Below are 25,167 nucleotides of genomic sequence, written 5' to 3'. Positions count from 1 at the left end.
ATAATTATTTGTATGTAATTAAATAAAAAAAATAACGATGTTTTTAATAAAAGCAGGACTCATTAAACCTTTTACAACGAGAGTATACTATTTAAGTCTCTCTTCAATGCATAAAAATTATAAAAAGTCAAAACGAATTATCCCGCCAAAGTGTGAGACCATTTGGAACAGCTAGATTTATCATCGCGTCAGATGTGGGCACACCATTTGAGTAGAAAGTGAGACGTTTTAATTTGTTGTCTCTGCGCGCTGTGTAATTTCGGTTAATTTGTCCCCGAATCGCGTTAATCGGCTAATTCGCTTATTAGGGCAAGTGCTTTACGTGTGTGGCCGTCGATTGTCGAGGATGCGAGGCGTCCCAAAACTGCCGACTGCCCGCAATTAGGTTTATCAAGAGCCGCCCTCGAAAATCTCGAATCGAAATATTCAGCCAGGAAAGCAAAGCAACAGGCCAAAAAAAAATTTACAGGCCTCAATTAGCGCAGCGAAATAGCCAACAGTGCAAGTGCTGCGTGCGTGTTTCAGTGTTTCGTGTTCTTGGTCAAAATGCGCGCCACCATAGAGTTCGAGGAGTGCCTGAAGGATTCTCCCAAGTTTAGGTGGATAAAAACTACAGCCCCGACCCCTTTAAACAGACACCTCCCCGTTAAGCACTGAGATTTGCATTGTTCCATGTAGCGTGACTGGTTACTATCAAAAACCAGATACAGAGCCCACCACCTCCACCTCTTTCTCCTTCTCCGCCACCTGAAAACGCGGCTTAATCATCCATCCATCGAACAAACTTTGTCCCGTCAGCACTGTGGAATGTAGAAATGTCCCTCCCCCTTACTTCCGCAGCTAATTATCGATGCTCTCGTCTCCAATGTTTGCCGCTGATTGATAAGATTTCACCCAAATTGCTGCTTCTCAGCTAATCGCGTCCAAAAGACAAAGCTTTCCCTCGTAAACGGTACACCAAAGCAGCAATAACTTGTTTCCCCAGCAGCCCAATCCCCAATTTTAGCACCTGCATCAGCTCCAATAAAAAAAAGAAAACCGGAAATTAATGCTATCTTGGGGGTCTAAGGCTTAGAATAATCTTCCAGTTCAGTTGCTCGCCCATCTTGACCTTGGTGAATCGAAACTTTGTAGACCTTTGTCTAATTAAAATATACTACAATCTATTCAAGTGAATCATCCTATGTAAACTGTTGTTCCATGTAAATAATAGTTAATGGAAATCGTGTAATTGAGTAATTATTGCAACTTACTGATTATTCATGCCTTTAAAGGAAATTGTTTCATTTGAAATTATGGTTCATTTGTAAAACTTCTATAATAAATCTTCGTTAAACTTGGCAGAAGTACATAAAATAGTAAAAGCAACACTAAACTACTAAGAACTTATGTTAAAGCTAAGGTATTTTATGAATTGTACCATTTCTGTATGTATGTCCATTTCATTTCGCCTAACTTCCAGATTTTTCTAGTTTTCTGCGATAGTGGATAAACTGTCGAGTTTAATATAATTATTATCGAAAACCGTAACTGCGCACTCGGCTCAAAAATGGTTATATGGCAAGCCAACTACTACATAATATAGATTTTTAATTATTTTTGTTCATGCTGTAGAGGACTTTCTAAGATAAAAGCTTTCTTATTAAAACACCGATAGATATGAAACCAGTAAGATCACGGGGCAGTCTCAGAATTTTCTCCCGGCAATGCATTTTTTATTTGAAATAATAATGGTGAAAGAGTACATACATACATATAAACAAGAAATATATACAATGTTAAACAAAAGCAGTGGACGACAAATCGATGGATGACACAGGCGAGAAAAACCCGAACATGGCGCAACAGAGTGATAAACAAAAACTTGTCCCCAGACGGGGTCTTCTCTATTTTGTGGCGACTCGTCTTCAATTGGAAGAGCAAACAGCGCTTTAATAAGTCCGCATAAATTAAAAGTGTCAACATAAACAGAGGCAGAGTGAGAAACAGGGAGTCCGACCGCTGCCCCCGCGATAACTTCTTTGATTAAGCTTACAGATTATATTTACCCTGCTCAGTCAGTCAAAGGCAATTTTAATCACCAGCTTACCCATGCTGATGCCCATCTTTTGTTTACTTCTCGACTGGATTGTGCTAACGGTTTCAATTTGTTTTTCTTCTTTTTTTCCAGACAATTTGTGTCCAAGGAGGAGACCGACATCGAGCACTTGGAGCAGAGGCTGGAGAAAATCATAAAGCTGTGCAATGTGGCCGTGGACTCGGGCAAGGAGTATGTCAAGAACCAAAGGTAAACAACTTACTGCGCAATGTACCATCCTCATACATATTCATTGGCATCGATTCACCCTCTTCTTCTTCATTTTTCTTCATTCTTTTGTTTTTCCCAGCGCCTTTGCCATGTCCTTGTGGGATCTGCAGCAGCACTTTCTCGACAACAAAAACGCTCACAATGCGTTGGGCAAGCTGATTCACTGCTTCCAGGTGAGCTTCACAATGATAGTTTCATCTGCTATATAAACTGAATGTCCTGATGAATGTTTCTCAGGAGATGAATAAGTTCCACACCATCCTGTTAGATCAGGCTAGTCGAACGGTGCTGAAAAATCTCAGTGTGTTCGTTAAGGACGACATCAACCAAGTGAAGGACTACAAGGGGCATTTTCTCAAGGTCTCCGAGGGCTATGACAATGCACTGATTAAAAACGCTCAGGTGGCTTGGCTTTAAGTCAGCAAGTTCAGATTACAGTAGTTTTTACATTAATTCCATAATTACAGGCTAGCAAAAACCGACCGCAGGAGATGCAGGAGGCTGCCAATATCCTTTCCGCCTCGAAGTCGTGCTTCCAACACACCGCTCTGGATTATGTCAACTATATAACGCTGGCGCAGGCTCGAAAGGTCCCCTCAATACTGTCAACGGTAAGAAAAGGCCAAGATGCCGACAGAAATATTTCTTATCGCTATTTAAATGCCATGAATGGAGTGCCCCACACCACTAAGTAAATAGGTTTCTGCGATTTATTTTTGTTATGACGTCACCGTTGCGATATCAGTGTGAGCTCGTATGTGTTTCATATCTAAACCCATTGATCAGCATGTTGAGTCAGTTGTACACTGGCCAATTGGTTCAGTTGTCTATTGGGAGTGCACGGAGTTGGATTGTCGCTGTCAGAGAACACTGAAGAACAATAGCAGCTATTCTTTACATTTAGCACGTTTTCATGGTGTTCTCCCCTGCTCTTTTTTCGGCAGCTGTTGGATTACTATCAAGCGTGCGTGACCTACTACCACCAGGGCTTCGACCTGTGCAACGACTTTGACGAGTTCTTCAAGAATATCAGCGAGGATTTGAATGCCCTGCGTGGCGACTACCAGCAACTGGAAAAGGCCATGCAGAATCGTCACATGAGCGTCAATCGTTACTGCGACTCGAACACCAATAGCACCTCAAACAAGATCGAGGGCTATCTTTTTAAAAAGAAGTCCAAGGGCTTCAAGACCTGGTGTCGGAGATGGTTCTACCTCAGCGACAACCAGCTCGTCTACAGGTGGGTGTACGCTTAATTACTGCTACCCATTTTGTCCATCCAGAAATGCCATCCCATCTGCTTGCTTAGTTAATAAATCGTCTTCTTTTCGTTTGCAACTTTTGATTTTTGTGATGTTTTTGTTGTGTGGTGTAATGTGATGTGTTGTGGCCGTACGCTGAAGTGATTTGGATTCGAATTGCAGAAAACGCAGCAACGAAGACTCGTTCTCGGTCATGGAGGAGGATCTACGCATCTGCAGCGTGCGTCCGGTGAACGAGGGCGACCGCCGTTTCTGTTTCGAAGTCATCTCACCGACGAAGTAAGTATTTCATATTTGATTTATTAACAAATCAGAAGTTTTAATGTTGTTCATTTTTTCCTAGATCCCATATCCTGCAGGCTGATTCCGCCGATATGCTTTCCTTGTGGATTTCCGCGCTCCAGCATAGCATTGGTGCCGCCATTCAGCATGATTCCACTCACAACACACGCCCACAATCGACGAACACACCCAACAACGCTCTGCCCGCAAAGCGTAGAATGTATGTTTGAATCATCCAGGAAATTCCGATTGTTTTATAACGCCATCAATTTGTTTCTCTTCCGCAGCCACTGGGAAGAGTTCCTAAAGATACCGGGCAACGCTTATTGCTGCGACTGTAGGAGCCCCGAACCGCGATGGGCTTCCATTAATCTGGGCATTACGCTGTGCATCGAGTGCTCTGGTGTTCATCGGAGCCTGGGCGTCCACTATAGCAAGGTGCGTTCCCTGACCTTAGACGCCTGGGAAACCGAAAACGTAAAAGTGATGATGGAGCTCGGTAACGAGGTTGTTAACCGCATCTATGAGGCACGCATCGGCGATGACTGTGGACTGCAAAAACCAACCGAACAGTGCGAGATCGGGGTGCGCGAGTCTTGGATCAAGGCCAAGTATGTGGAACGGCGATTCGTTTGCGGCATGCCCAAGCCACAGGAGCTGCTGGCCAGCGAGACGGCCGAAGTCCTCAGTATAGACAGTGGCGGCGTGGTGGAGGACGTAGAAAGTGGCGGCAGTGGAATTGCTAAGCGAGCCACACTATCGCTGGGCGGAACTCGTAAGTGGGCGGTAAAGAAGCTACGACGGAGGCAAAAGCAGCGCCCGCTGCCAAAAACCTTGAGCGATGATCCGAGCATCTATAACACAGCCAAGACGGGCGACGAGTTGGACGATGACGATGATGATGAATCCATCAACATTCCTTCGATGTCACTGAGTATCTCACGAGACGATTTACTGGTGATTGGCGATGACCTAGCCCTAGACAGATTAGAGACTCCTGGCATTCTAGGCAGTGATCAAGAGAGCACCGATGGCGAGTCGGATCCGGAGACGCCGGAGGAACTGCCCTTCTCCCAGCTAGATGCCAATCAGTTATTGTACATGGCATCGGTGGTTCACAATCTGCCCGTGATGTGTATGGCTTTTGCTTTGGGTGCCGACAAGGTTTGGAAGAATCCTCAGGACCGGCAGCGATCATTCCTACACCAAGCCGTGATCTCTGGCTCCGTAATGGCCTGCGAGTTCTTGCTGTTAAACGGAGTCGCTATCGATGCTGTTGACGAATTGGGCTACAGCGCTCTTCACATATCCACAGCCAAGGGTCATATCGCCCAGGTTTATCTGCTGCTGAAGCATAAAGCTGCATACGACTTGGCCTCCAGTGATGGAAAGAAAGCACTAGATATTGCGGTGGATCAGGAAAATGCCGACATAGTAACGCTGTAAGTATAACAACCAAGCACCAATCTAGTGAGACCTAAATATGCTTTTCCAGACTTCGGTTGACGCAATTAAATGACGAGATCGGCCCTAACGACGAATACAACGGGGAAGATGAAACGTATAAGAACGTGATGAAGGACTTCTCCAAGTTACCCGCAAGTCAAACTCGGGTTTTGCGCCAGCGCCATGACTCAAATACACTGGAATCGCAGCGCAGCTCGCTGACAAACTCGGACTAGCAGTGGCAGATCGGAGGTCGCAAGAGTTAGTAACTTACTCGTTATTAAGGATATTGTTCCGATTAGTAGGCTAGGGTTATATTGGATTGTTATTGGCTTTATATCGCATTAACCAGGAATGTTAAATGGTTTCGATTTCTAAGGAAGTCGGTACGGGCTTGTTTCCCTAGGTAATCTCATTTGAAAAGCGCTTCCGATTATACAAGAAAATATTATTATTCATTGCATTTTGCATTCGAATGTCGGTTATGACCTTTCGTTTTGTCTTAGGCGCATTTTGAGAACCGTTTTTTGGCGTTTAGCTTAAGTTTAAAGTATTCGTAGATGAGTTGAGTTTATTAAAAATACGTGTATTTACCTATAAAATTGTACATCGTCTTATGGGGTATTTATTAAACGATATTGTAAAATGTATGTCTAGCTATATTGTGTCCTGTTACAGAGGTGTTCCAAATGTTCCGATTTGTATTTGTTTGCTAAAATGTTTACCGCTGCATGTTTTCTAAATGTTTTAATATTAACATGATGATATTTGGTGCCAACTGTTGTTAGCACTCTAAGTTCGCGAATAAAGTTGTATAATATTCCGAGCAATGTTGATCTTTGTAGGTGTAGTAGCATAAACGGATTCATCATTAGGTTCTACGACGAGACAGCTTGAAACTTGATTTCGTTGATCTCAGGCTCAGATATGTAGTCTGCGTATTTGTTCTTGACTTTGTGCATGGTTGTCACATGACGTTGGACAGCGCTTCGATCGTTGAACTGTCGCCCGCACTGTTTGCAGGAGAACATGACACCGGCATGGGTGACAAGGTGGCGGCTCAGGCCTGAAACATGATTAAAGCTGCGCGCGCACAAGTGACACTTGTGCGTCCGAGAGTTGCCCATGTGCACCCGACCGATGTGCTGCTGCAGATTGGACTTCTGAGCAAAGCAACTCGAACATTGTGGGCATTGATGGCGCTTGGCTCCCGTGTGCGTGTCCATGTGACGCTTAAGAACTTCCCGCTGGGAGAAGGACAGCTCGCATTCGCTACATTTAAAGGGTTTTAAACCCGTGTGAATTATCATATGTCGCTTGAGAGAGCTAGCGCAGGAAAGTTGCAGCGAGCAGCTGGGACACTTAAGGGTGCCACCCTTGCCGCTCTTCAGGCCCTTGATATGGGTATTGTGGTGGCGCGTTAATAGTTTCTGCGTGGCATAGGCCACCGGGCACAAATGGCACTGGAACGTCTTCACCGTGTCCGTTACCCGACCGGCTTTTGGTTGTGGAAAACTAGAGGTCTGCTTGAACACTAATTCGGTCGATCTTGCTCGTTTTAAGGACGTTTCTTCATTACCTTTGGTTGATTCCTTCTCCTGAAAATATAAAAAAAAACGGTTATAAAGTGGTTATTTTAAGTAATAGTTACATAGTTACCACAATAATGACATTTTCGTCGAAATTAAAAACCTGTTGTTCTTCAGACATCTCGTCGCCGAGATTAAACACGACAACATCTTCGATTTCATCCGATTTCTCGCCACTGAACTGGATCTCGCCGTCTTCCTTGACTAAGCAAAAGGTTAATTTAGATTAAAAATAAATAAGTACTCCTATAAACTATATTCACTCACTGTTGTACGAGGTTATGTCGTTATCTTGGTCGAATTCGGGATTTGAATGCGCCTTTTGATCCTCTGAACTGGTAGAATTTATAATGTAAATCTCTCCATCCTCGGTGCGCACCATATCCCCTGTGCCGACCATTTTGATGTCTCTGAAGTCGTCCCCGGCCTCCGTGGGTACTTCTTCCTCCAGTTCGAGAGCATCTAGATTTACTTCAGTAGCATTTGTGGGGTCAGAATTGCACTCCATAACGAATTCTTCTTCCTTTTCCTTCTTTATGGATTGTGGCATAGGTGGCTTGTCCAGAGAGCTAAGGTGCCGCTTTGTAGAAGATTTCAACTTCAGCCTGGACGAGGAGTCTTGCTTAGCCTGCGCCTTTGTTTCTGGCTCGGAACCGTCCAAAGACTCCCATTGACCGGCTTTCTTTTCGGTAAGATATACCTCTAGTTCGCCCAAGAGCATGGCCAGCTGTTCCTTTCGCATGTCCTCGCTAAGCTCGTCGCGCAGCTCATTCCTCACCTGTTTGCGTACTTCCTCCGCCAGCTCATCGCGCACCTCACTGCGGACCTCTTCTGCCAATCCTTTGCGTAGCTCAGTGGTCAGTTTCGCACGCATTTCCAGGCGTGATTTGACCAGCCGTTTGTTGAACTCCGTCGCCTGCTCCTCTTTGAACTCCTCACGCCACTTTTGGTCCTCTAGCTTTCGGGCTTTGTCCTGCCCTTCAATAAACGCTATCGAGTCCTCAAACTCGAGCTCATCTTCGTCATAGTCGTCCGGGTCCTTCGAGAAAACACGGCTGCGCTTGCCCAGTTCGAGAAGCCGAATGTGCTTGCGCAACTTCTTCTCAGCCCATTGACAGCGTTGACGAAAGAGGAAGGACTTTTCCAGTTGGTAGCGGCACTCTTGGCAGATCTTTTTTGGCAGACTATCCGTCGCCTTGGCGTCGAGGGCGACGCAGGCCATCAGTCGCATTGGAATCGAAAGCTGGGTTTCATCCTCTTCGAATATGGAGTATGCATTCTGATGCTCCTTAAGGCACAGCCGGCATAGGGTCGCCAAATCGGGGTACGACGGCGGTTCGTCCATAGAATCGCTTCGCTCTGGATAAATCAACTTATTTACTCGGTGGCGTCTCTGGGCATCTCAATAATGTGACCACATTGTAGTGCGTCAAAAATACCGACTTTCGGGGCAAGAACAAGCCAACACAGTCACACTTTTTTATTCAAAGTGTTAAAGTGTTTTTATTTTAATTTGGCAAATAAGTAATAAGAACATAGATTTACATAAATATATTACATTTACTTGTGTCAAGATATTTTTTTAAATTAAACTATTCTATGCAAGTATTAAGATTGCAAGTAATACACGTTAAATATTATCCATAACAATATTACATCAATGCGAGTACGTAATCGATCATCCTTAACTCTTATAAAGTTTGTGTGGGCGATTATCAATCTTCAAGAATGTTTAGACGGGACACTTATTAATCACATTGTAAATTATTTTGATATTGATCGCGTTTTTATGGTATTATTTTGAGTTCCTCTGAAGGAGCATCGAACACAGTCGGCAGTATCGACGGTCGCTTTCGAGCTTCTTTTCGCCCTTGAGCTGTGCTTCCAACAGAACTTGTCGATATTCTTTCTAGGGCTTTCGATACGGCTATTCTTGGTTTTTACAACCTTCATAGGAGAATTTTTAAAGCTAAGGAAAGACTCTTTTTTAAAATCCTCACGCAGATGAGTTAACTGAGAATCGTGCATGTTGATCTCGACCATGGGAACGGCAACCATAGGGGTGGCACCCAGCTGCGTGCTCGACTCTGGCTCGTCGTCTGAAAGTAGTTGTTATATAGAATATCTGATGTTAAGTAACTGACAAATAGGTAAATCTTACCCAGCAGCTCCACCACACAATCATCGTTCGTAGTGAGTTGCTGCTCATCGCTTGTCTCTGCTTCATAGAATCCTTCAGAATGCTCCGCAACTATTTGATTGTTTAAATTGTTCTGGATTTCAGAGTTAGAGTTTATCCTCTCGGAACCATTAAGGTCGTAGGCCGTCTCGTTGCGCTTGCGTTCAAAGTATTGCTCCAACTCGTGGAACACGTCGTCCAGGACGTTCAGACGCAATTCCTTCCTAGCCTCGGCTAGTATAACCTCCTCCAGTTCAGCGCGAAGTTCCAGTTCGATGTCAGCGCGCACAGTCTGTTTGCAGGTGTTAAGAAGCTCCTTTTTGTAGTCACTAAGTTCGGTACGGATTAGCTGGGCAGCTTGCTGGCGCCATTGGGAGTTACTCTCCGAACAGGCAGTGGGTGTGCATCCAGCCACATCTCGTAGGAAACCCTCTTGGATCTCGTTCAATTTCGGTTGGATCCCTTCCCGTTCCAAGGCTATGTGCCGCCTCAAACACCTATCAGCTTCCTGGCAACGTCGTCGAAAGCAGTGGATCTCCTCCAGGTGAAGACGGCATGCGGGACATATGTTTTGCGGTAGACCATCATCATGTTCAATTTCAAGTGACGTGCAAGCTATTACTTTTAATGCGCTGGAACCAACAAGTGGAAAAATTGCTTCCTTTGATAAACACAGGCGGCATATGTTCATGTTTGCTTTTTGGAGATAAAATTATCAGTTTACAGAATGGTCCGAGATTTCTCTTTTTGGAAGATTTTCTTCAAATAAACAATAAACTATAAGAAACAGCAAAATATTAGGGATGGGGCAAGCTTAAGTTACGTTTTATCGATATTTGCAATTTAGGGTGGCGTTTGCGTGCAAAAATTCACAGTGTGGTAGCTCTACCAGCAAAGTGACCGTATTTTTGTCAGACAATAGGCGCGTAAAATTTAAAGATTCAAATGAAAGAATTTAACCAAGACTTTAACCCAAAATATAATTCAGTTTTCATTACTCAAGAAATATTAAATCAAAATATAAACAAACTTTAATTTATCAAACAATTTCATTATATTTCTTTAAATATTAAGTATAAATACGCAGTTAACTATTAAGTATTATATACACAATTACAATAAAGTATTCAGTCACTATAATGCTTCTTCTATATACAAATTACGATATATGTTTATATCCGATGGATTGAACTCGCCGCCGCACCTCAATAAATTATGCAATTCAATTCCATTATATAATATACAGTAACAGTCGTCTGTGTTCTTCGGGACTTTGCCGATTGATTTTCTCAATTTAGGATCTTCGCCGAGGATTGCCTACTTATAGCTAAAATGTTTGCAAAAACAATAAGTCAAGGACAATTAACAGTGTTTTCGTTCTCGTTTTTGATTTCTTTCTCTTTTTGCTCTTTGCTTTATCGCTTTTGGGTGGGGTTGGGTGTTTTGTGGATTTTGTTTTTTTTTTTGTGGTAATAAATATTATCGATCGGATCTTAACGATATTCAACATTGAAATACATCAATCATTAGGCATATACATAACTACAGGATATAATACAATACAGGATCGTTGGGATCAGGATACAATGTGTCCCTCAATCGTGGCGCCAGCTCTGCGGCAGCACATAGTCCTTGACCTTGTAAAGGGCATTGGCATACCAGTGGATGCCATTCTGCTGCTCCGCTTGGTTCACTGCCTTTGGCGAACTGCGCAGCTGGTCCTTGGCGGGAAGCCACGCCTCCACTGTGGACAGAAGGCGCATGGGTGCAAGACCCCAGTGAGCCAGCGATTGGCTGTTGATCACAGCATAGCAACTGGCGGCCACCGAGTTCACCACAATGGTTCCCTCGCGAGTCAGTGGTGCCACTACGCCTTTACTCCGGACACTGCCCACTTGAACGACGCGTTGGGGCCTCAGTTCCCCCGTCTCTGCATCCCGGACAATAACATGGTTCTGTTCCACAACGCGATCCGCAAAGACAAATGTCAGCTCCTGGCGTTCCGGTTGCCACACGCTCACCAAGTGAGCGGGCGTGACAGTCAGTACCGCCCCACCATCCGTGTGAAGCTGCACAAAGTTCTGCATTTGCTCGAGGTTACGGTCCATGAAGAGGATAACCTCGCTGAATACGGCTTGTCCATTGGCATCCATGCTCAAGACTCGGTCTCCAATGGAGAGCTCGCCGAGCGGCTTCTGGACTCCGCTCTCCAGCAACGCCGTGCTCTCCGGTGTGAAGCAGCCGTGCACGTGGGAACTGATTGAAGAATCTGCAAGTAAGAAGGAAAGGAGATGGTTAGAAAATATTTTTATAAAATTTTAAGTTAAAAAACCAATTATATAAGCACTCCCTAAAATATTTTTATTTCATTCAAGATAATACTTAGAATTATTCGACAGCAATTATGTTATAAATTTCAATAATTTGTAATCTTGCGAAAAGTACACCCTTTTAATAACTACTTAATCTCGAATCTAAAACAATCTATCCCATCTGCAGATAGCTTGTTTGCCCTCAGTATTGGCCGCCCAGGTAATGGCATTAGTTTGCTAATCTAATTTGGCGTTAAGCATCCAATTGCCAAGCCCAACAAGTCAAAAAGGTTTTCACAGATCCCAGGGCTGGCCCGTTGCAGCCTAAAGTGAAACAATGGGCCCCGAAAAAGGACTGAAAGGACTGCCTTTTGCGGCTAGCCAACAAGCCAGGAAACATAATGCGATCGAGGAACAGAGATCGGAGATCAGAAATCTGCGATCTGCCAGGCATATCAATAACAAGCGGCCGACGTGTTTTTGTTTCGGCTTGCACAAAAATTGTGATCTTGTTTTTCCTACAAGATTAGCCGTGGGATCAGCCGCAGCCTCAGCCTCAAGCCGAACCGAACTCGAGCCAAAGCGGCTTAGTTTAGGCATCCCAAGGAGGTGAGCTGCCAAAAAAAAAATGAAACAAAGAAAAAGAAAAAAGGGGATGGGCCAGGTAGCTGTTCGTGGTTTGTTTTCCCAACCTTTTTGGCAACCTGTTGGCAATTACCAAACATGCTGCAACCCACCTAAACAATAATCGAAGCGCAGGCCACATTAATCATCATTAATGGGTATCGGGTTGCAAAGGGCTATGTAGCTCTGGGGCCCACCCAGGTGGATCTGGAAAATATCGGGGATGCACTTTGTAGAACTTTCTCTGGGGGCCTTCACACCCGAAGCGCCGCTGCTGCTTGTAAAATTCAAATTAAAAATTCCAGACCAAATGCGACCACTAACCGCGCGCTTTATTATAATGAGTGGCCATAAAGTGGCCTTGTTGCGGCTGCCGCTGCCGCTGCCACTGACGCAGTCCATGGAATTCCATAGAAAATGCACCTTCCCAGTTGCCAGACCGAAATTCCCATTGATGCATTTTGGTAAACACAGACGGGCGGACACACAAATGTGTAGAAACAATAAAAATCGGATTAAATACATATGGCCGGCGGTCTATAAAACCCATAATCGATGGGGACGGGCCAAACGGGGGTTTCTGGGATCGGAATCGGGCCTCTAGAAAAAAGAAGAACAGAACAGAGTGGACAAAAGACCAGGGAGGAGTGTGAGAGGAAGCGCGGTAGTAACAAGAAAAATTGGTGTGAAATCTACCTTCTACCAAAAAAAAAAAGAGGCACTGAAACCGAAGCAGAAACAAAAATATATATAAAAACGAGGGACAAGAAAAATCTCAGGCCTCGTCGACGTCGTCGTCGTCGTTTACGTCGTCGGCGGTGAGTGGAAAGTGAAGAACTTGAAGGGTCATAAATTAATAAACCATTAAAGTGGTTAAAATTATCGTTATTTTATCTTTGTTGTGAAGACTAAACTGATAAATTATTACAAAACAGAGGACAGCCGCCTTGTTGTTGGCTTGGTGACTGATCGTTTGGACAGCATTAACATGAACATGCAACAACAACACGCGCTTGGGGGCTTTAATGCGCGCGCGCGACACACCAGCAACAACAACAACAACAAAAGACAGCAGCAACATTGGTAAAAGAAAAAGAGAAAAAAAATTAGTGTCGACAAAAAGGTTTACAGCCATTACTCTTCGTCGTCGTACTGTTGTTGTTGTTGTGCTTGTTTCTGATGTGGCTGTTACTTTGCTGCTGCTGTTTAGGCCACCAAAACGAAAGACTTAGGCAGCGAACTCGAGGCGCAGCGAATGCTGTGCCAAAACTGTCATAAGCCCGTGGTTTATGTGCAGCGGCCTATCAGCAATCAATCGCCCCGTAATTTATTGATAGCTACCAGCAGCAGCAGCAGCAGAACGACTAGCAACACATGGGTTTCGATGGACCGTTGGACCACACACATGTGGCAGGATAGAATGACCGACCTGCTTGCCACTTGTTCGTCGGCTGACCTTTTGATATTACCCAAAAAAAAGAAGAGAGTGAGAGGATGACAGCAGGATCCAGGTTCATAGCCTGACGGCTCCTTTCATAAGCAATTAGAATCAATGAGCAAGGACACTCGGCTCGGTTTCCTTTCCTTTCTTCCCCACCCCTTGCCCCTTGGCCTTTTGTCCTGCCGTAATCTTTATGGGCCGCCACCAAAAGTCACAATATTTTGACTCGACTGGGACTGCGTGTGTGGGAAAGAGGCGTGGCATCTTGTAATTGTAGATGGAAATTAAATGAACAACTGACAGCCAGTCGCACCCAAAGTGTCTGTCTGTTTGTGTGGGAAACTTGAAAGGGAAAATCCCTCTCAAGCCGCTAAAGAAATGCAAAAAAAAAAATAACTGAACACAAAATATTATATATAGAAAGACCTAAAGAGAGAGAGGCAAATCTTGGCAAGAAAACTTAATTGTCTTGGCCCGTTTTGGTTGGCTGATCGGGCCAAAAGCATTTTCTTCTCGGTCTTTGGGGCAGTTTCGTTATGTTTCGGGGAAAACTGGTTGCTGGCCATAATGGCAGCTCACAGATATACACACTTGGAACAACCAGGCCCGTCCTAACTGATGATGCTAACTTGCTGGCCAGTTCGGCGTTCGGTGTTCAGTGTTTTTTTCAATTAGGCCCGCGCTCAGGTTTTAGCCCGGCATTTAATTCATCTTCGCTTGTTGCCTTCTGCCTCTGTTGCCTGCGTTGCCTGCTTCTCTGTCTTGGCCAGTTTCTACTGCCTGAGAAACGCTTTGGGTGTCGTATCATCAATTCGTTTAATTTGACAGGCGCAAACCTAAACATGTCAAAACAACAGCCATGCGGTTAGTAGTGGTGGTTGCCGCCTCTGGAGCCGAGTTTCGGGCTCAGGTCCCCAGTACCCAGTACCCAGACCATCTGTAGTCCGGTTTTCTGACTTTGTTGCGCCGTTGTTTCCCCCTTTCGGATCTTGCCAGTCCGAGCCTTCAGGTTGGACACTGCAGCCGTGGCCAATTTGCCGGATGCGATGTGCAGGGCGAGCGGCTGAAATTTGCCAACGCCTGTCAGCTTAGCGATCGCCAGTACGAAACATGCGAAATTACGCTTGTTAGTGTCACTTCTGGCTAACTGACCAGGCCCACCCATCACCCAGCACCTCGCCCAGGGCTTACTTACTTCCTACAGATTGACTAGCTCAAAAGGGTTTAAGTTGTCTTTAAGGTCTTTGAAGGTTGTATCATTAGAGGTATTATTTTGAAACAATTTATCCCTCATCAGATGATAATATAATTCCTATGATATGACATTTCCCAAAGCAAAACTGTTTCCTAACTTTACTGAAACCACAAAACCGGAAAACTATTCATTATGAAAAATAACCAAATCATGAATGTCAAACCGTAAACCCATTAAGTGCTCATACCGACGATTAACTAAATTATGTGGACAATTACCTGACTTGACGGAGCAGTAGATGTGGCGCCGGCTGACATAGGAGACCCAATCGAATCCGGCCTCCACGGCCAAACGGGCTAGCATGCCGTATTTGGACTGATCGCGATCGGAGGTGGCAATGGTTACCGCACGACCCTCGTAATGCAGCGACTCCTGACCATGATGGTAATCCTCATCCCAGCTTTCGGTGACCAGCAGGCGGATGCCGGGCCATTCGTTCATCACAGAGTAGGCCAGCACGTTCAGCTTCTCCCTGCAGCGCTGAAAAGGGCAGAGAACACAGAGATCGATTAGGTATTGTTAATAGCCAGACGCCATGTTTAATTCACGCAGCACGCACGTGCAAGCGAGATGGATATAGTGCGCTGGCAAGGGGCGTGGCATGCGGGCGTTCATTCCGGTGGCCCAAAGGGCCCAATGCGTTCATTTTCACCGATCTCCAGTTGAGACTGGGAGAAATACACTAAACAAATTTGGGGAAGGAATACAGGGAAAATATTCTTGATTTTTCTATTAGTAATGTGTCTTAATTTCTACAAATTCAAACTAAAATATTCAGAATTAACAAAGATGAAAACCAGTATATAAAATAAGCCCATTAATATTAGGAATCCAGTATACCCCATTTTTAGGATCAAAAATAACATTTTAGAGAGCCTACGATTTTTGCTCTGAGTGTATCTACCTTTACCGCTCTGTGAGTCTGCCCTTTTTGGCCGCATCCTTTGAACCTGTTGCTGCAACCTCAACAAACAGGCGATCGTGTTTGCCCAGTTCCCTTTTTGGCCAAAGGCTTATTTGCCCATGCTTACGCGCAAACACTGACCCTCGATGGTGCTGGTGCTGGTGACCCTAACCCACGCTCAACGATAGACCTTTTATTTTCTCCCTTTTCACTCTTTGTTTTTCCTGTCGATAATATGAAAATGCTTACGCTTTGTTTGCCAATGTGGTGGGTGCTCATCCGTTTGTCGGCTCGTTTTCATTTGATTTTTTTTTAGTGAAGAGAGAGGCCCAGAGAAATGCCAGCCAAGCAGAAAAGGATTCGAATAAGTCTATGCAAATATTTGAGATCCCAAAACTCAAAAACTCAAGACTCACAAAAAAGTAAGAAAAAGAAAACTAAGACGGCAACAGAGTATCTTAAAGATTGAACCAGCCACAAAATCAATTATCAACGGACAGAATATTGCCGGTTGACAGGATGTTGCCTTTGTGGGCAAACAGAATTCGAGCCGTAAAATCAATTTGCGACACAGAGATCCTTTTCGCCTTTTCAACTTTTTTTTTCCCCTAAAGACAAACCACAGCGGTCAGAGTTTTGCCTTTTTGGTTTCATGTTTTGATGAGGTGTGGATCTGTGTTTGCTATTATACTCGTATTTTGGCCAAAACAGAGCTGCCAAATTTGTCACACAGCTGTGGTGCGGCCGCAACTGTGGCAAATTGAGGTGGCAGGCCGCATTCCGGGAATAAGTTCAATGATATTTGCTAAACCCCGCTGCAACTTTGCTTTATTAAAAGGCTTAACCAGTCGAGTGCTTCAGAGTCGAAAGGCGAGAGACAAGAGCCAAGAGCCAAGTTGTGCTAATGAGCACAAAAGCGTAACGACAAACAGAGGATGGAGATATGTATAACCATACAGTATATCCATATCCATAGAGCCATGGGTTGGGGTAAAGACAAACGCTTTTGTCTTAAGCACTGCCAACGATGTTTACCCAACATGCTAATGCATTGAGCTCGAATTCGAATCGATGCGCTGGACGCGCAATGAACAAACAACGGCCGTCTCAGATCTTAAAACTGGGATCTGCGATCTGGGATCTGAGATCTCAGATCCCATATTCCATATATATGTATATGTATGTATGGTATGCATGTAGGAACTCCCAGCAACTCCCAGCTAGCTAAGTTCGTTTGCCGACGGGTGCGTAAGGTAAACATTTACGGATACACGGCGTCGGCGGCCCAAAAAGATGGCTAAATAATGTGTGTGCCTTGTAAGTGGCCGTTAGACAACAGCGTCAAGTGTAAATAAGCCCGTGCCCTGGCATCATCAGGGGATCGGAAAATCCCAATACCTATCTTTGCTCCCTCCGCTGCAAGAAAGCTGCATTAATTAGACATTCAACAAGGTGTGAACTTTACCTTTACCCTTGCCCAGCCATTACCCCGAAAAGGGGAAAATCAGAAATCAAAAATCCACAACCACGCCCCATTGTCTGCGTGTGTGTGTGTGTGTTGACATGGGGGCTATATTCGATTTACCATAGCTTTTCAGCTCGATTTTGGCTATTTCTGTTTTAGTTCATGTTTTTTTTATACGCCTCTGATGCGTTTTTAATGGCCGCGACTGCAGTTTTATTGATTTAAATTGTCTGGCTGGCTGCCAATTTGACGCTTTTAATGGTTGGGCAAAATTATTATGGCACGAAGATTATTAGGCACTCATCATCATTAGGCAGCCGGCCAAGTCCAAGACGAGTTGGCCGAGTCCGAGTCCGAGTTCGAGTTAATAGCTTGGTCTCACCCGGATACAAGTTCGGGGGCTTTGTTTGTTTTGGCCAGGCCATGCCCATCCCATCCCATTCCATTCCTCCTGGGCAGTGTGTCTTTTTTTAGCAAAGGGGTCTCGGATTACTGGGTACCCCAGGGAAACCGACGATTAGGAAACGACACAATTTAACGACATAATTCAAGTGCGCATTAAGTTACGGCTGCCAGGGGAGTCACCCCTTTTTTTTATATGCATATATATATATATGTATATATGCTGAGTTGAGATGCACGTGCTCTATGGTGTAAGCAGATATGGCATATCCTTTGATTCCCGGCACTGATTGCGATCGCAGAGGAAGCGAAAACTTACAACTGAGGAAGCGACACAGGATATAGTCGAAAAAACAAGGAGAAACTCTAAAGAAATCACGTCACCCACCCGATATACTACTATATATATACACGCATATACATACACACGATATGTGTGTCAACGGGGGCTGAGGTGGGCCACTTGAGGGGCCGCCACTTAGGTGGCAACTTAGGGTTTCTCGGGATTCTGGAGTTTTTTGGAGTCTCGAAACTGGGATCTGAAATCTGGAATCAGTCAGCGGGCCTTTTACCGCCACGTGTGTGGCCCACTCGAGCGGGCATACACACACACACACACAGACAGACTTTTCCACACTTAATTGGCGAACTGTTATGTATCCTCTGATTGATTCAAGTGCAATGCCAATCCGCAGCTCTATCATAGTGTTTATTTGTGTTGCAAATCTATTCACAGCTCCACTCTTCATTAGAATTAGCGGCGGTCTTTCATTGTTTACGATGCGCTGGCAGCGCAATTATTACAGCGCAAAAAACAAAAACAAAACAACAAAAAATCAAATATCAATAATAAAGGGCCAGCCCCAATGTCTGAGGTTTTAATTAATTGGAAATGGACGGAAACGGAGAGGAATGTGACTGTGTTTACGGATTCACCAGAGAAATCACTGGGTCCGAAGTCTGCTCCTGTCTGTTTATATTCGCTTTTTGTTTCCATTATAAATGGCAGGGCATTAAAAAGCTGAAACCTTTATTGGATTAATGGGGGGATTAAGAGTTCTGTATCGCAGCTAATTGAATTCCAACCACATGGTTAAAAGATCTGAGAAGTAATTAGAAGTCGAAACTGAAATATTTGTAATCTTGTAATGAAAATGCAAATTTTTTTACATTTATTAGATTGGAAAAACCCCTGCCAAAACGCATTACAAATGCTCGTAAATCTCGCGTCAAATAAATGTCCATAAAAGGAAGGCGTCATTTTATTGTTATTAATTAAATGCTATTAATTTGCAGAAATCGTAAATTAAATCTCAGTTGTGGCCTATTGCCTTGTGCCTCACCTGCCTCACGCGTCTGCCTGCCACATTTAATGTCCCCCGGCGATCAGCAAAAGTCATTTGGAGGAGGCGAGGAGTCAAAGTCAGGTAAGAGAGTCGAGTTCGAGCCGGGTCTTAAATGATAAGCGCCATAATCCCTGATGTGTGATTAACTTTGATGATGAGTTATGAGCCGCACATTGGCACTGATGGGGCTGCGAGGATGGGGATGGCCAAGAGGTAAGGGGAGTTCTTTGGGTTCCCAGTTCCAAGTTCCAAGTTCGAATGACTTGCAGGAATCACGATAGAGAGAGAGAGAGACGAGACGAGACCATGTGAAATGTGAGTCACTCGCCCAGCAGTAATGTGATAGCCGCGACGCGATCTCTGATCGCGATCTTCTTCGCCTCTCCGCCGAGCAAGTTCATAAAAGTTTTATGCAAATAAAGCAAAAGCCAAACTTAAAGGCAAAGCAAATATCGATGGCATTTTGGGCCAACAAATCCTTGAACATTCGCGCTTGAGTGCCCTCGTAAAAGTATCAAATTGATTAATAATAATATAAAAGCATCTCTCACAAAAGCAAAACAAACAGTGCGAGTGCGGATCCAGCAGGGATATTCAGAGTGGCCTTAAACGGATATGGGTTATATGGTTTATATATGGGGACTGTTCTTTTTTGGAGACGATTTGTCCACTTTGCCTGACTGATGTTTGTTTGATAAGTTTGATTACTTTGTTGGCCGCAGGAATGTTCCCACGAAATTGGCTGATGTTTTGCTTATCGCAGCATTTGACGTGATTTGATTTGAATTTTTGGCAAAGGAAAAAGGGAAGAAAATGAAACTGAAGCTCTGACATCATCCCACCCAAAGATCTCTTATTTTTCGTTTTTTTTGTCATAATAGGATCAATTTTGAGTCATAATGCTCTATTAAAATGCCTGAGCTGAGGGCTTACTTTGATTTGATTTGAGTGGAGTTGATTTGATGGTGATGTCGATGTTGATGTGCATGTCTGGAAGACGAGAGAGAGTGAGGTTTTTGAGGACTGGGACTGCTGCATGCATGTCAATAATCATATCGGATTACCCATTGGCTTTGCCCTCAGCCCCATTGTTGCTACAATTTATGAAATTTTAGAACTTATGCTGCGGCTTTTGACGCATTCTTTTGTCCATCCATATCCATCTGTCCGCTGCGGTTTCTGCTGCTTGTCTAATCCCATGGCATTCGAGATACATTCAGTTCAGCATTTGGTTAAGGAAAAGGCGTGTTCCCCATAGACACATTTGCCTTGTAATTACCCGAGGCAATGACTTGTCATAAGCTTCACCAGTTTACGATGTTCTGCGTTGCATTCGTTCGTTTCGGTTGCAGCTACTTAATGCCCGTTTGCTGAAAATTTTGCAATTTGTTTATGCAACAACTGCAACAGCAGCAGCAGCAGCAGCACAAGCACCCACACCCACACTCAGGGCCACACAGTTAGCAGTCCGTTTTGTGAGCGTTTTAAATAGCCACAACGAATTGTTTACCAGCTGAAATTCACGCACAGCGGCCAGTAAGTCACTCGGTTTGGATAGCCAAATCCAAATCCACATAAAATACGATTTAGTTGCGCTCTGTTGGTCGGTCCTTGGTTCTCAATACTCAAAACCCAATACCCAATACCCAATATTCGATACCCGATTCTCAATGTCAAAATGTCAGTCAGTGAGTGCAACTTCGGTAGCGGAACAACGGTTGCCGTTGTAAATATTTGTCCCGTGAACAACAGGATTTTTATGTGGCCCGAGTGTCCTTGGCCATTTAGTCAAATGGCCAAAGGACCTTGGCCTTCGGTGTCACTGCGATATTGCTGCCGTGCGAGCAACTGTTAATTGTTCGCCAGTTTCTGGAAAGGCTGCGATGCCTTTTGATTGCATATCAAATTCAAGGTAACATCTGAAATAGCTGCAAAGCCATTTAAAAATCCCCCGATGGGCGCGTGGCAGTTGGAAAAAGAAAAGGCAATTTGGGAAAAGTTCTCAGGTGAAACTCTAGCCGTTCGAACAACTGTTTTGTCATATCGATCTTTCGATTGCTTTAAGTACAGTGAAATCAGATATGAAAGATCTAGAAAACTAGTCAAAGAAACACTAACTATTAACTAATAAATCAATATATTGAAAGTCATTATAACATGAGTGTGTTTCATTATAATCTTAGATCAACAATATTATTTTGGTTGGCAGCCATAATCTGTCTTCTCATAGTTCTGATTACTGGAGTGTTGTTCAATAAGGCCGTATCATATGCTCCAAATCGTGGACAAGGAAACTGGAAGTCCGCCATAAAAGTTTTAATTGCCCATTTATGGGAGTGCGCTTATCAATAATAAGGCTATTTATACACCTGGTCAGCACTTAAAATTTCATTAAAATAACAAAATCTACAAGATAAGCCATGGCGTCCATGGTAAGCGTGCCGATTGTATATCAGCAACTTCAATGTCAGCCCTCTTAGGGGGGCTTGACTGTTGGCCAGAGACTTATGGCCGGTAATGCAACCACCGCCACACTGTTGGCTAATTGGAACTTGTCGCTTGAATTAAGCACTTGCTTTAGCTGTTTTGCACTTTGAAACTAACAACTGCCACCCCCCAACTGAGTGGTGTCCAACCCGCCCCTTCACTTTCACTGCCCCTCGCCCCTTTGCAGGGCGATAAGATATTGCTATTCTTCGCCTTAGCTGGTGTCTTAACATACATTTTTTTTCTACCAGCGATATAGCACAAGTATCAACTTGTAAGTACTTGCACGGTAAATAATTTCACAATCTTGAGAAAATATAGTTATGACAAATTTGGGTAAGAACTGAAGAGTCCAATTGATAAACACAAGAAGCTCCGAAAAAAATGACAAAATAATAAAAAATTCCTTTAAAAAATTCATCCTTTCCCAATCGATCCAATTTTCTTTCAGTGCCATCTCATGTAGCAACCCATGTTGGCAAATACAGAGTCACTATCTGGTGGTTAGTACCTGTGTATTGGCGAACAGGCTACTTGGCTGCAGTCCGCTTATCAGACAAACGCCGGCGATAAGCGTCAAATGCTCGCGTGCCTCGACTTTATGGTGCGGACAGGTGGGTGGAAGGCGAAAGGCGGAGGAGTGTGGGCTTGGGTAAAACCTGGTAAACACCGGAGACTCGTAATCCCTCGTACTCGATACCCTGTTTGTTTTTCAGCGCAAAATCGAAAACGCATTCGTTCGAGGGTACACAATGTTGATTAAACTATTTGCAATGATGATCCCCGGATCGATTGGGCTTGAGGTTGTTGAACGCACACTCCTGTTTGTTTGGATTTGGGGCAGCTTGGCAGCTTTATGGCTAAGTTCGCTGGAATTCAGTACGCTATCTACCTCTGGCTTTCGAGTATCGAGCTTCCTGTTATTTTGCACTCGCAAAATAATAAGTGCAGTAGGCCGATAAGATGCATAATTAATCATATAAAATGGCCAATGCTCAAAACTAATGCGATATTTCTGCCCGGTTTTTATGGCCTACTGCCGTCATAAAGTTTTTTATTATTATTATTTTTTTTTTATTTTTGGTTAGGCTCAAGCCGAGATGATTGGGCACTTTTCGCGCGCCACGTAGCTTTTATCAATGGGAACTGAGTGGCACAATCTCGTGCCATCGGGGCGATCGATAGATAAGGTACACCAGCGCCAGCGATTAGCGATCGCTAATTTGACAATTGAATTTGTGCCCACTGGTGGGCAAAAGGTGAGTGCAGTGCGCAATAGGCACGGAATTAGCCTAGCCGCAAAAACGGAACCGAGCTGTCTATCTGGTGATTGATATAGAACTAGAAATCACGGCTATATCAGCTTGGAATTGTCAGCTAAATTGGTTTTCACACTTATAAATTTCTATTTTAGTTCTATATGTTTTCCTATATCACAAAGGGCTTACGTTTATCACCAAGTTATTAAAATATTAATGTGCTATTCGCCCATTACAAGTTTGATATTGTCACAAGTTATTTTGATTAGTCATTCTATAGTGAAAATATCAAACATTTTACTTGATTTCCGTTTGCTAAACATATAAAACATTCTTATGAAATCATTTGGAAAACACACATTAGTTAGATAAATCATTTTACTACTTATTGTGTTCAACGTTTTATTAGTCATTTACTTTTGATTATAAAAATTCAAGTCACTTTAGGAAAACCCCAAATGAAAATTTCCCAAACGATATATTACGACTTCTGACACTTTAGTGATAAAAAGTTTTTCCCTTACCTTGCTCATAAAGCGATCGGCTCCAGTGCCCTCTTCGTCGCGGAAAAGGATGTCCCTGTTGTAGTTCGGCACAAGATCCTTGAACTTAGGAGAATCCCGACGGATCACGCCCTCCAAAGGTCCAGAGGCGCTGTTCGTGTATTCGGAGAGATTGGGAATGGTCTGCTTAAGGACCAGCGGATATAGGTTGCGCGCCCTATGACGACCCAGTCCCCGGCCAGGACCACAGCTATGGGCCGGGGTGAAGTACAATGGCAAAACGAGCAGCAAAAGGGCCATTAGAGAGGTCAGCCTGCTGATGCAACGCTGCGTATGCGCAATGTGGCGCATCGTTTGCGATTCTGGAGTTGCGGAGATGGAGCTCGCGGCTTTAGTTTCAGAGCTGGAACTGTGGCATTTGGCGTCCAAGGAGAGACAGGTGACACTGGCGGCACTGGCCCACGGCACAGAGCTGGTGTTATCCATTATTTATTTTTGGACTCGCTGTTTGCTGTTTCTCTTGATTGAATTTCGGTTGTTTTTCTTTTTCTTTTTTCTTTTTGGTTATTTAGCACTTCACTTTTGGCACACTGACACGTTTTGACGGCACGTTTGTTAATTTGTATTCTTCTTAATTTTTTATTTGGTTAGTTGTATTATTTAGAGAGAGCTGGCTAAATCGAAATAGTTGAATCGGCGGAATCGGCAGGTCCTAACTGTCGGTGTTAACTGTTTTCCGCTGAACTGGCAGTTAGCTCTCGGATCGGACAACCGTTGCGCTCGCACTGTGATTGACAAATGACATTTCCGAGCGGAGTATCGTGCGCGCAGAGTGTTCGAGTACGAGTACGAGTACGAGTACGGCAGCGAATACGAATACGAGTACGAGTACGAGGGTGCTTTCAAGAACCCTAGGCCTTAGCTGCTCACAAACACACAAACACACACACACGAATGCCCCGAGTTCATTTTCAACTTCATTTGTATGGGTAAGGCACTCAACGATCGTTTCTGGTGTTCATTTTTATGCTGCCTTAAAGAGACACAAGTGAGAGCGGGACAACCAGAGAGTATATACCATACCGACAAGACTGGTTCACATGTATTGGTGTCTGGGTATCTTCGGGTCTTATGTACCTCTTAGCGATGCTGGCAACAGATGTTGGACGGTATGGTACGGTCCATTATGGCCATGGTTGTGAAAATGTGTGTGCCTGCCTGTTGCCAATTGGATGTGCTGGTGTGCGTCGCTGTGCGATCGTGGCCAGAAGAGCCCGCATCCTCAGCTGCAATTTCTCTTAACACTTGCACTACTCGACTCTTGTGGCTTGTTAGCCGCTTCTGACCCCTGCAACTCCCTCTCCATCCTCCATCCATTCCGGCCAACTCCTCCTGCACTCATTGTTCACTTTTTTCCGTTGCCTTTCTTCGTTTTGTTGTTCGTTTCGCTTTATTGCTTGTAAATTAATAATGTTCCGGTTTTTTGTGTATTGTGTGACTCCTGGGCAGCCTTATATGGTATATGGTATGTGGAGTATATAGGTTCAATGCTGCTTCCGTTTGGCAATCTTCACTGAGCACAAAAATCAACCGGAATTTTCAGTTCCTTAGAGTTATAGCTTAGATTGTACATATAAGATCGCTATGGATGGCGATCTAATGAGTCACTAGTCGAACACCTTAGAAAATGACTAGGTTCCGATTAGATATCGCCTCAGGACGTACGAATTACTCGGTAATATAACGACGGAAATTAATCTCCGTCATAAGTTCCGTTCAACGCATTGTAAATATTGGCAAAAATATATATGTATATATAGCACGACCGATAACGTTTTTGGCAAATAAAATTTGCAATTAGTTACTTTATATTTATGAACAGCAAACAAAAACTGCAAACTGACTGGCGATTGATGCCGCTTTTCTAGAGATCAATAAATTTCCAGTTTTTTATCTTTGTTGACTTTGAGCTAATACAGAATTCAACCGAACTGGGTACCTCAGATAGATATATATATATATACATATGAGTATATCGACTATATAGCTTTTTCGCACTTATTGAACTTGGTGTTGGGATGACATAGTGTCCTTTGTTTTGGG

General features: G+C 43.9%; 4 protein-coding genes across 5 annotated transcripts; 1 reads left to right on the top strand and 3 right to left on the bottom strand.

The window, feature by feature from the left end:
* The first annotated feature begins 195 nt into the window (after positions 1 to 195).
* On the top strand, positions 196 to 6,121 carry LOC108115636 (arf-GAP with coiled-coil, ANK repeat and PH domain-containing protein 2). Of its 2 annotated transcripts, none has more exons than XM_017227189.2 (10): positions 196 to 599; positions 2,171 to 2,287; positions 2,388 to 2,481; positions 2,546 to 2,710; positions 2,776 to 2,919; positions 3,253 to 3,548; positions 3,733 to 3,849; positions 3,914 to 4,072; positions 4,140 to 5,294; positions 5,348 to 6,121. In XM_017227189.2, exons 1-10 carry the CDS (start codon positions 547 to 549, stop codon positions 5,532 to 5,534), a joined length of 2,487 nt encoding a protein of 828 aa, XP_017082678.1. In that variant the 5' UTR covers positions 196 to 546; the 3' UTR covers positions 5,535 to 6,121. The 2 variants fall into 2 exon arrangements, with proteins under 2 accessions (XP_017082678.1, XP_017082677.1); XM_017227188.2 differs by having other exon boundaries at positions 3,712 to 3,849.
* On the bottom strand, positions 5,864 to 8,338 carry LOC108115637 (zinc finger protein 91). The gene is made up of 3 exons (XM_017227190.2): positions 7,155 to 8,338; positions 6,958 to 7,091; positions 5,864 to 6,896 (listed from the first exon to the last, which is right to left on the bottom strand). The coding sequence occupies exons 1-3, from the start codon at positions 8,230 to 8,232 to the stop codon at positions 6,177 to 6,179; spliced, it is 1,932 nt and encodes a 643-aa protein (XP_017082679.1). The 5' UTR covers positions 8,233 to 8,338; the 3' UTR covers positions 5,864 to 6,176.
* An 89-nt stretch (positions 8,339 to 8,427) lies between these two features.
* On the bottom strand, positions 8,428 to 9,882 carry LOC108115639. Its single transcript, XM_017227192.2, has 2 exons — positions 9,049 to 9,882; positions 8,428 to 8,986 (listed from the first exon to the last, which is right to left on the bottom strand). The coding sequence occupies exons 1-2, from the start codon at positions 9,755 to 9,757 to the stop codon at positions 8,652 to 8,654; spliced, it is 1,044 nt and encodes a 347-aa protein (XP_017082681.2). The 5' UTR covers positions 9,758 to 9,882; the 3' UTR covers positions 8,428 to 8,651.
* Positions 9,883 to 10,049: 167 nt separating this feature from the next.
* LOC108115638 (protein hedgehog) lies at positions 10,050 to 24,891 on the bottom strand. The gene is made up of 3 exons (XM_017227191.2): positions 23,086 to 24,891; positions 14,917 to 15,178; positions 10,050 to 11,335 (listed from the first exon to the last, which is right to left on the bottom strand). The coding sequence occupies exons 1-3, from the start codon at positions 23,548 to 23,550 to the stop codon at positions 10,662 to 10,664; spliced, it is 1,401 nt and encodes a 466-aa protein (XP_017082680.2). The 5' UTR covers positions 23,551 to 24,891; the 3' UTR covers positions 10,050 to 10,661.
* Positions 24,892 to 25,167: the final 276 nt, after the last annotated feature.

This window comes from Drosophila eugracilis, unplaced genomic scaffold (assembly GCF_018153835.1).
Source record: "Drosophila eugracilis isolate 14026-0451.02 unplaced genomic scaffold, ASM1815383v1 contig_75, whole genome shotgun sequence".
Classification (NCBI taxonomy): domain Eukaryota; kingdom Metazoa; phylum Arthropoda; class Insecta; order Diptera; family Drosophilidae; genus Drosophila; species Drosophila eugracilis.
This window is presented reverse-complemented; position numbering and strand designations above follow the sequence as displayed.

What these genes read in the sequence shown, in the direction of transcription:
- LOC108115636 (XM_017227188.2), top strand. Translation starts at nt 547, where the DNA reads ATGCGCGCCACCATAGAGTTCGAGGAGTGCCTGAAGGATTCTCCCAAG. An exon ending in CACTGATTAAAAACGCTCAG is followed by an intron (nt 2,711 to 2,775) that starts GTGGCTTGGCTT and finishes CCATAATTACAG; the next exon opens with GCTAGCAAAAACCGACCGCA. An exon ending in AATGCCGACATAGTAACGCT is followed by an intron (nt 5,295 to 5,347) that starts GTAAGTATAACA and finishes ATGCTTTTCCAG; the next exon opens with ACTTCGGTTGACGCAATTAA.
- LOC108115637 (XM_017227190.2), bottom strand. Translation starts at nt 8,232, where the DNA reads ATGGACGAACCGCCGTCGTACCCCGATTTGGCGACCCTATGCCGGCTG. An exon ending in CGACATAACCTCGTACAACA is followed by an intron (nt 7,092 to 7,154) that starts GTGAGTGAATAT and finishes CCTTTTGCTTAG; the next exon opens with TCAAGGAAGACGGCGAGATC. An exon ending in ACGAAAATGTCATTATTGTG is followed by an intron (nt 6,897 to 6,957) that starts GTAACTATGTAA and finishes TTATATTTTCAG; the next exon opens with GAGAAGGAATCAACCAAAGG.
- LOC108115639 (XM_017227192.2), bottom strand. Translation starts at nt 9,757, where the DNA reads ATGAACATATGCCGCCTGTGTTTATCAAAGGAAGCAATTTTTCCACTT. An exon ending in TTGTGTGGTGGAGCTGCTGG is followed by an intron (nt 8,987 to 9,048) that starts GTAAGATTTACC and finishes AACTACTTTCAG; the next exon opens with ACGACGAGCCAGAGTCGAGC.
- LOC108115638 (XM_017227191.2), bottom strand. Translation starts at nt 23,550, where the DNA reads ATGGATAACACCAGCTCTGTGCCGTGGGCCAGTGCCGCCAGTGTCACC. An exon ending in CCGATCGCTTTATGAGCAAG is followed by an intron (nt 15,179 to 23,085) that starts GTAAGGGAAAAA and finishes TGCCCTTTTCAG; the next exon opens with CGCTGCAGGGAGAAGCTGAA. An exon ending in CTACTGCTCCGTCAAGTCAG is followed by an intron (nt 11,336 to 14,916) that starts GTAATTGTCCAC and finishes TCTTACTTGCAG; the next exon opens with ATTCTTCAATCAGTTCCCAC.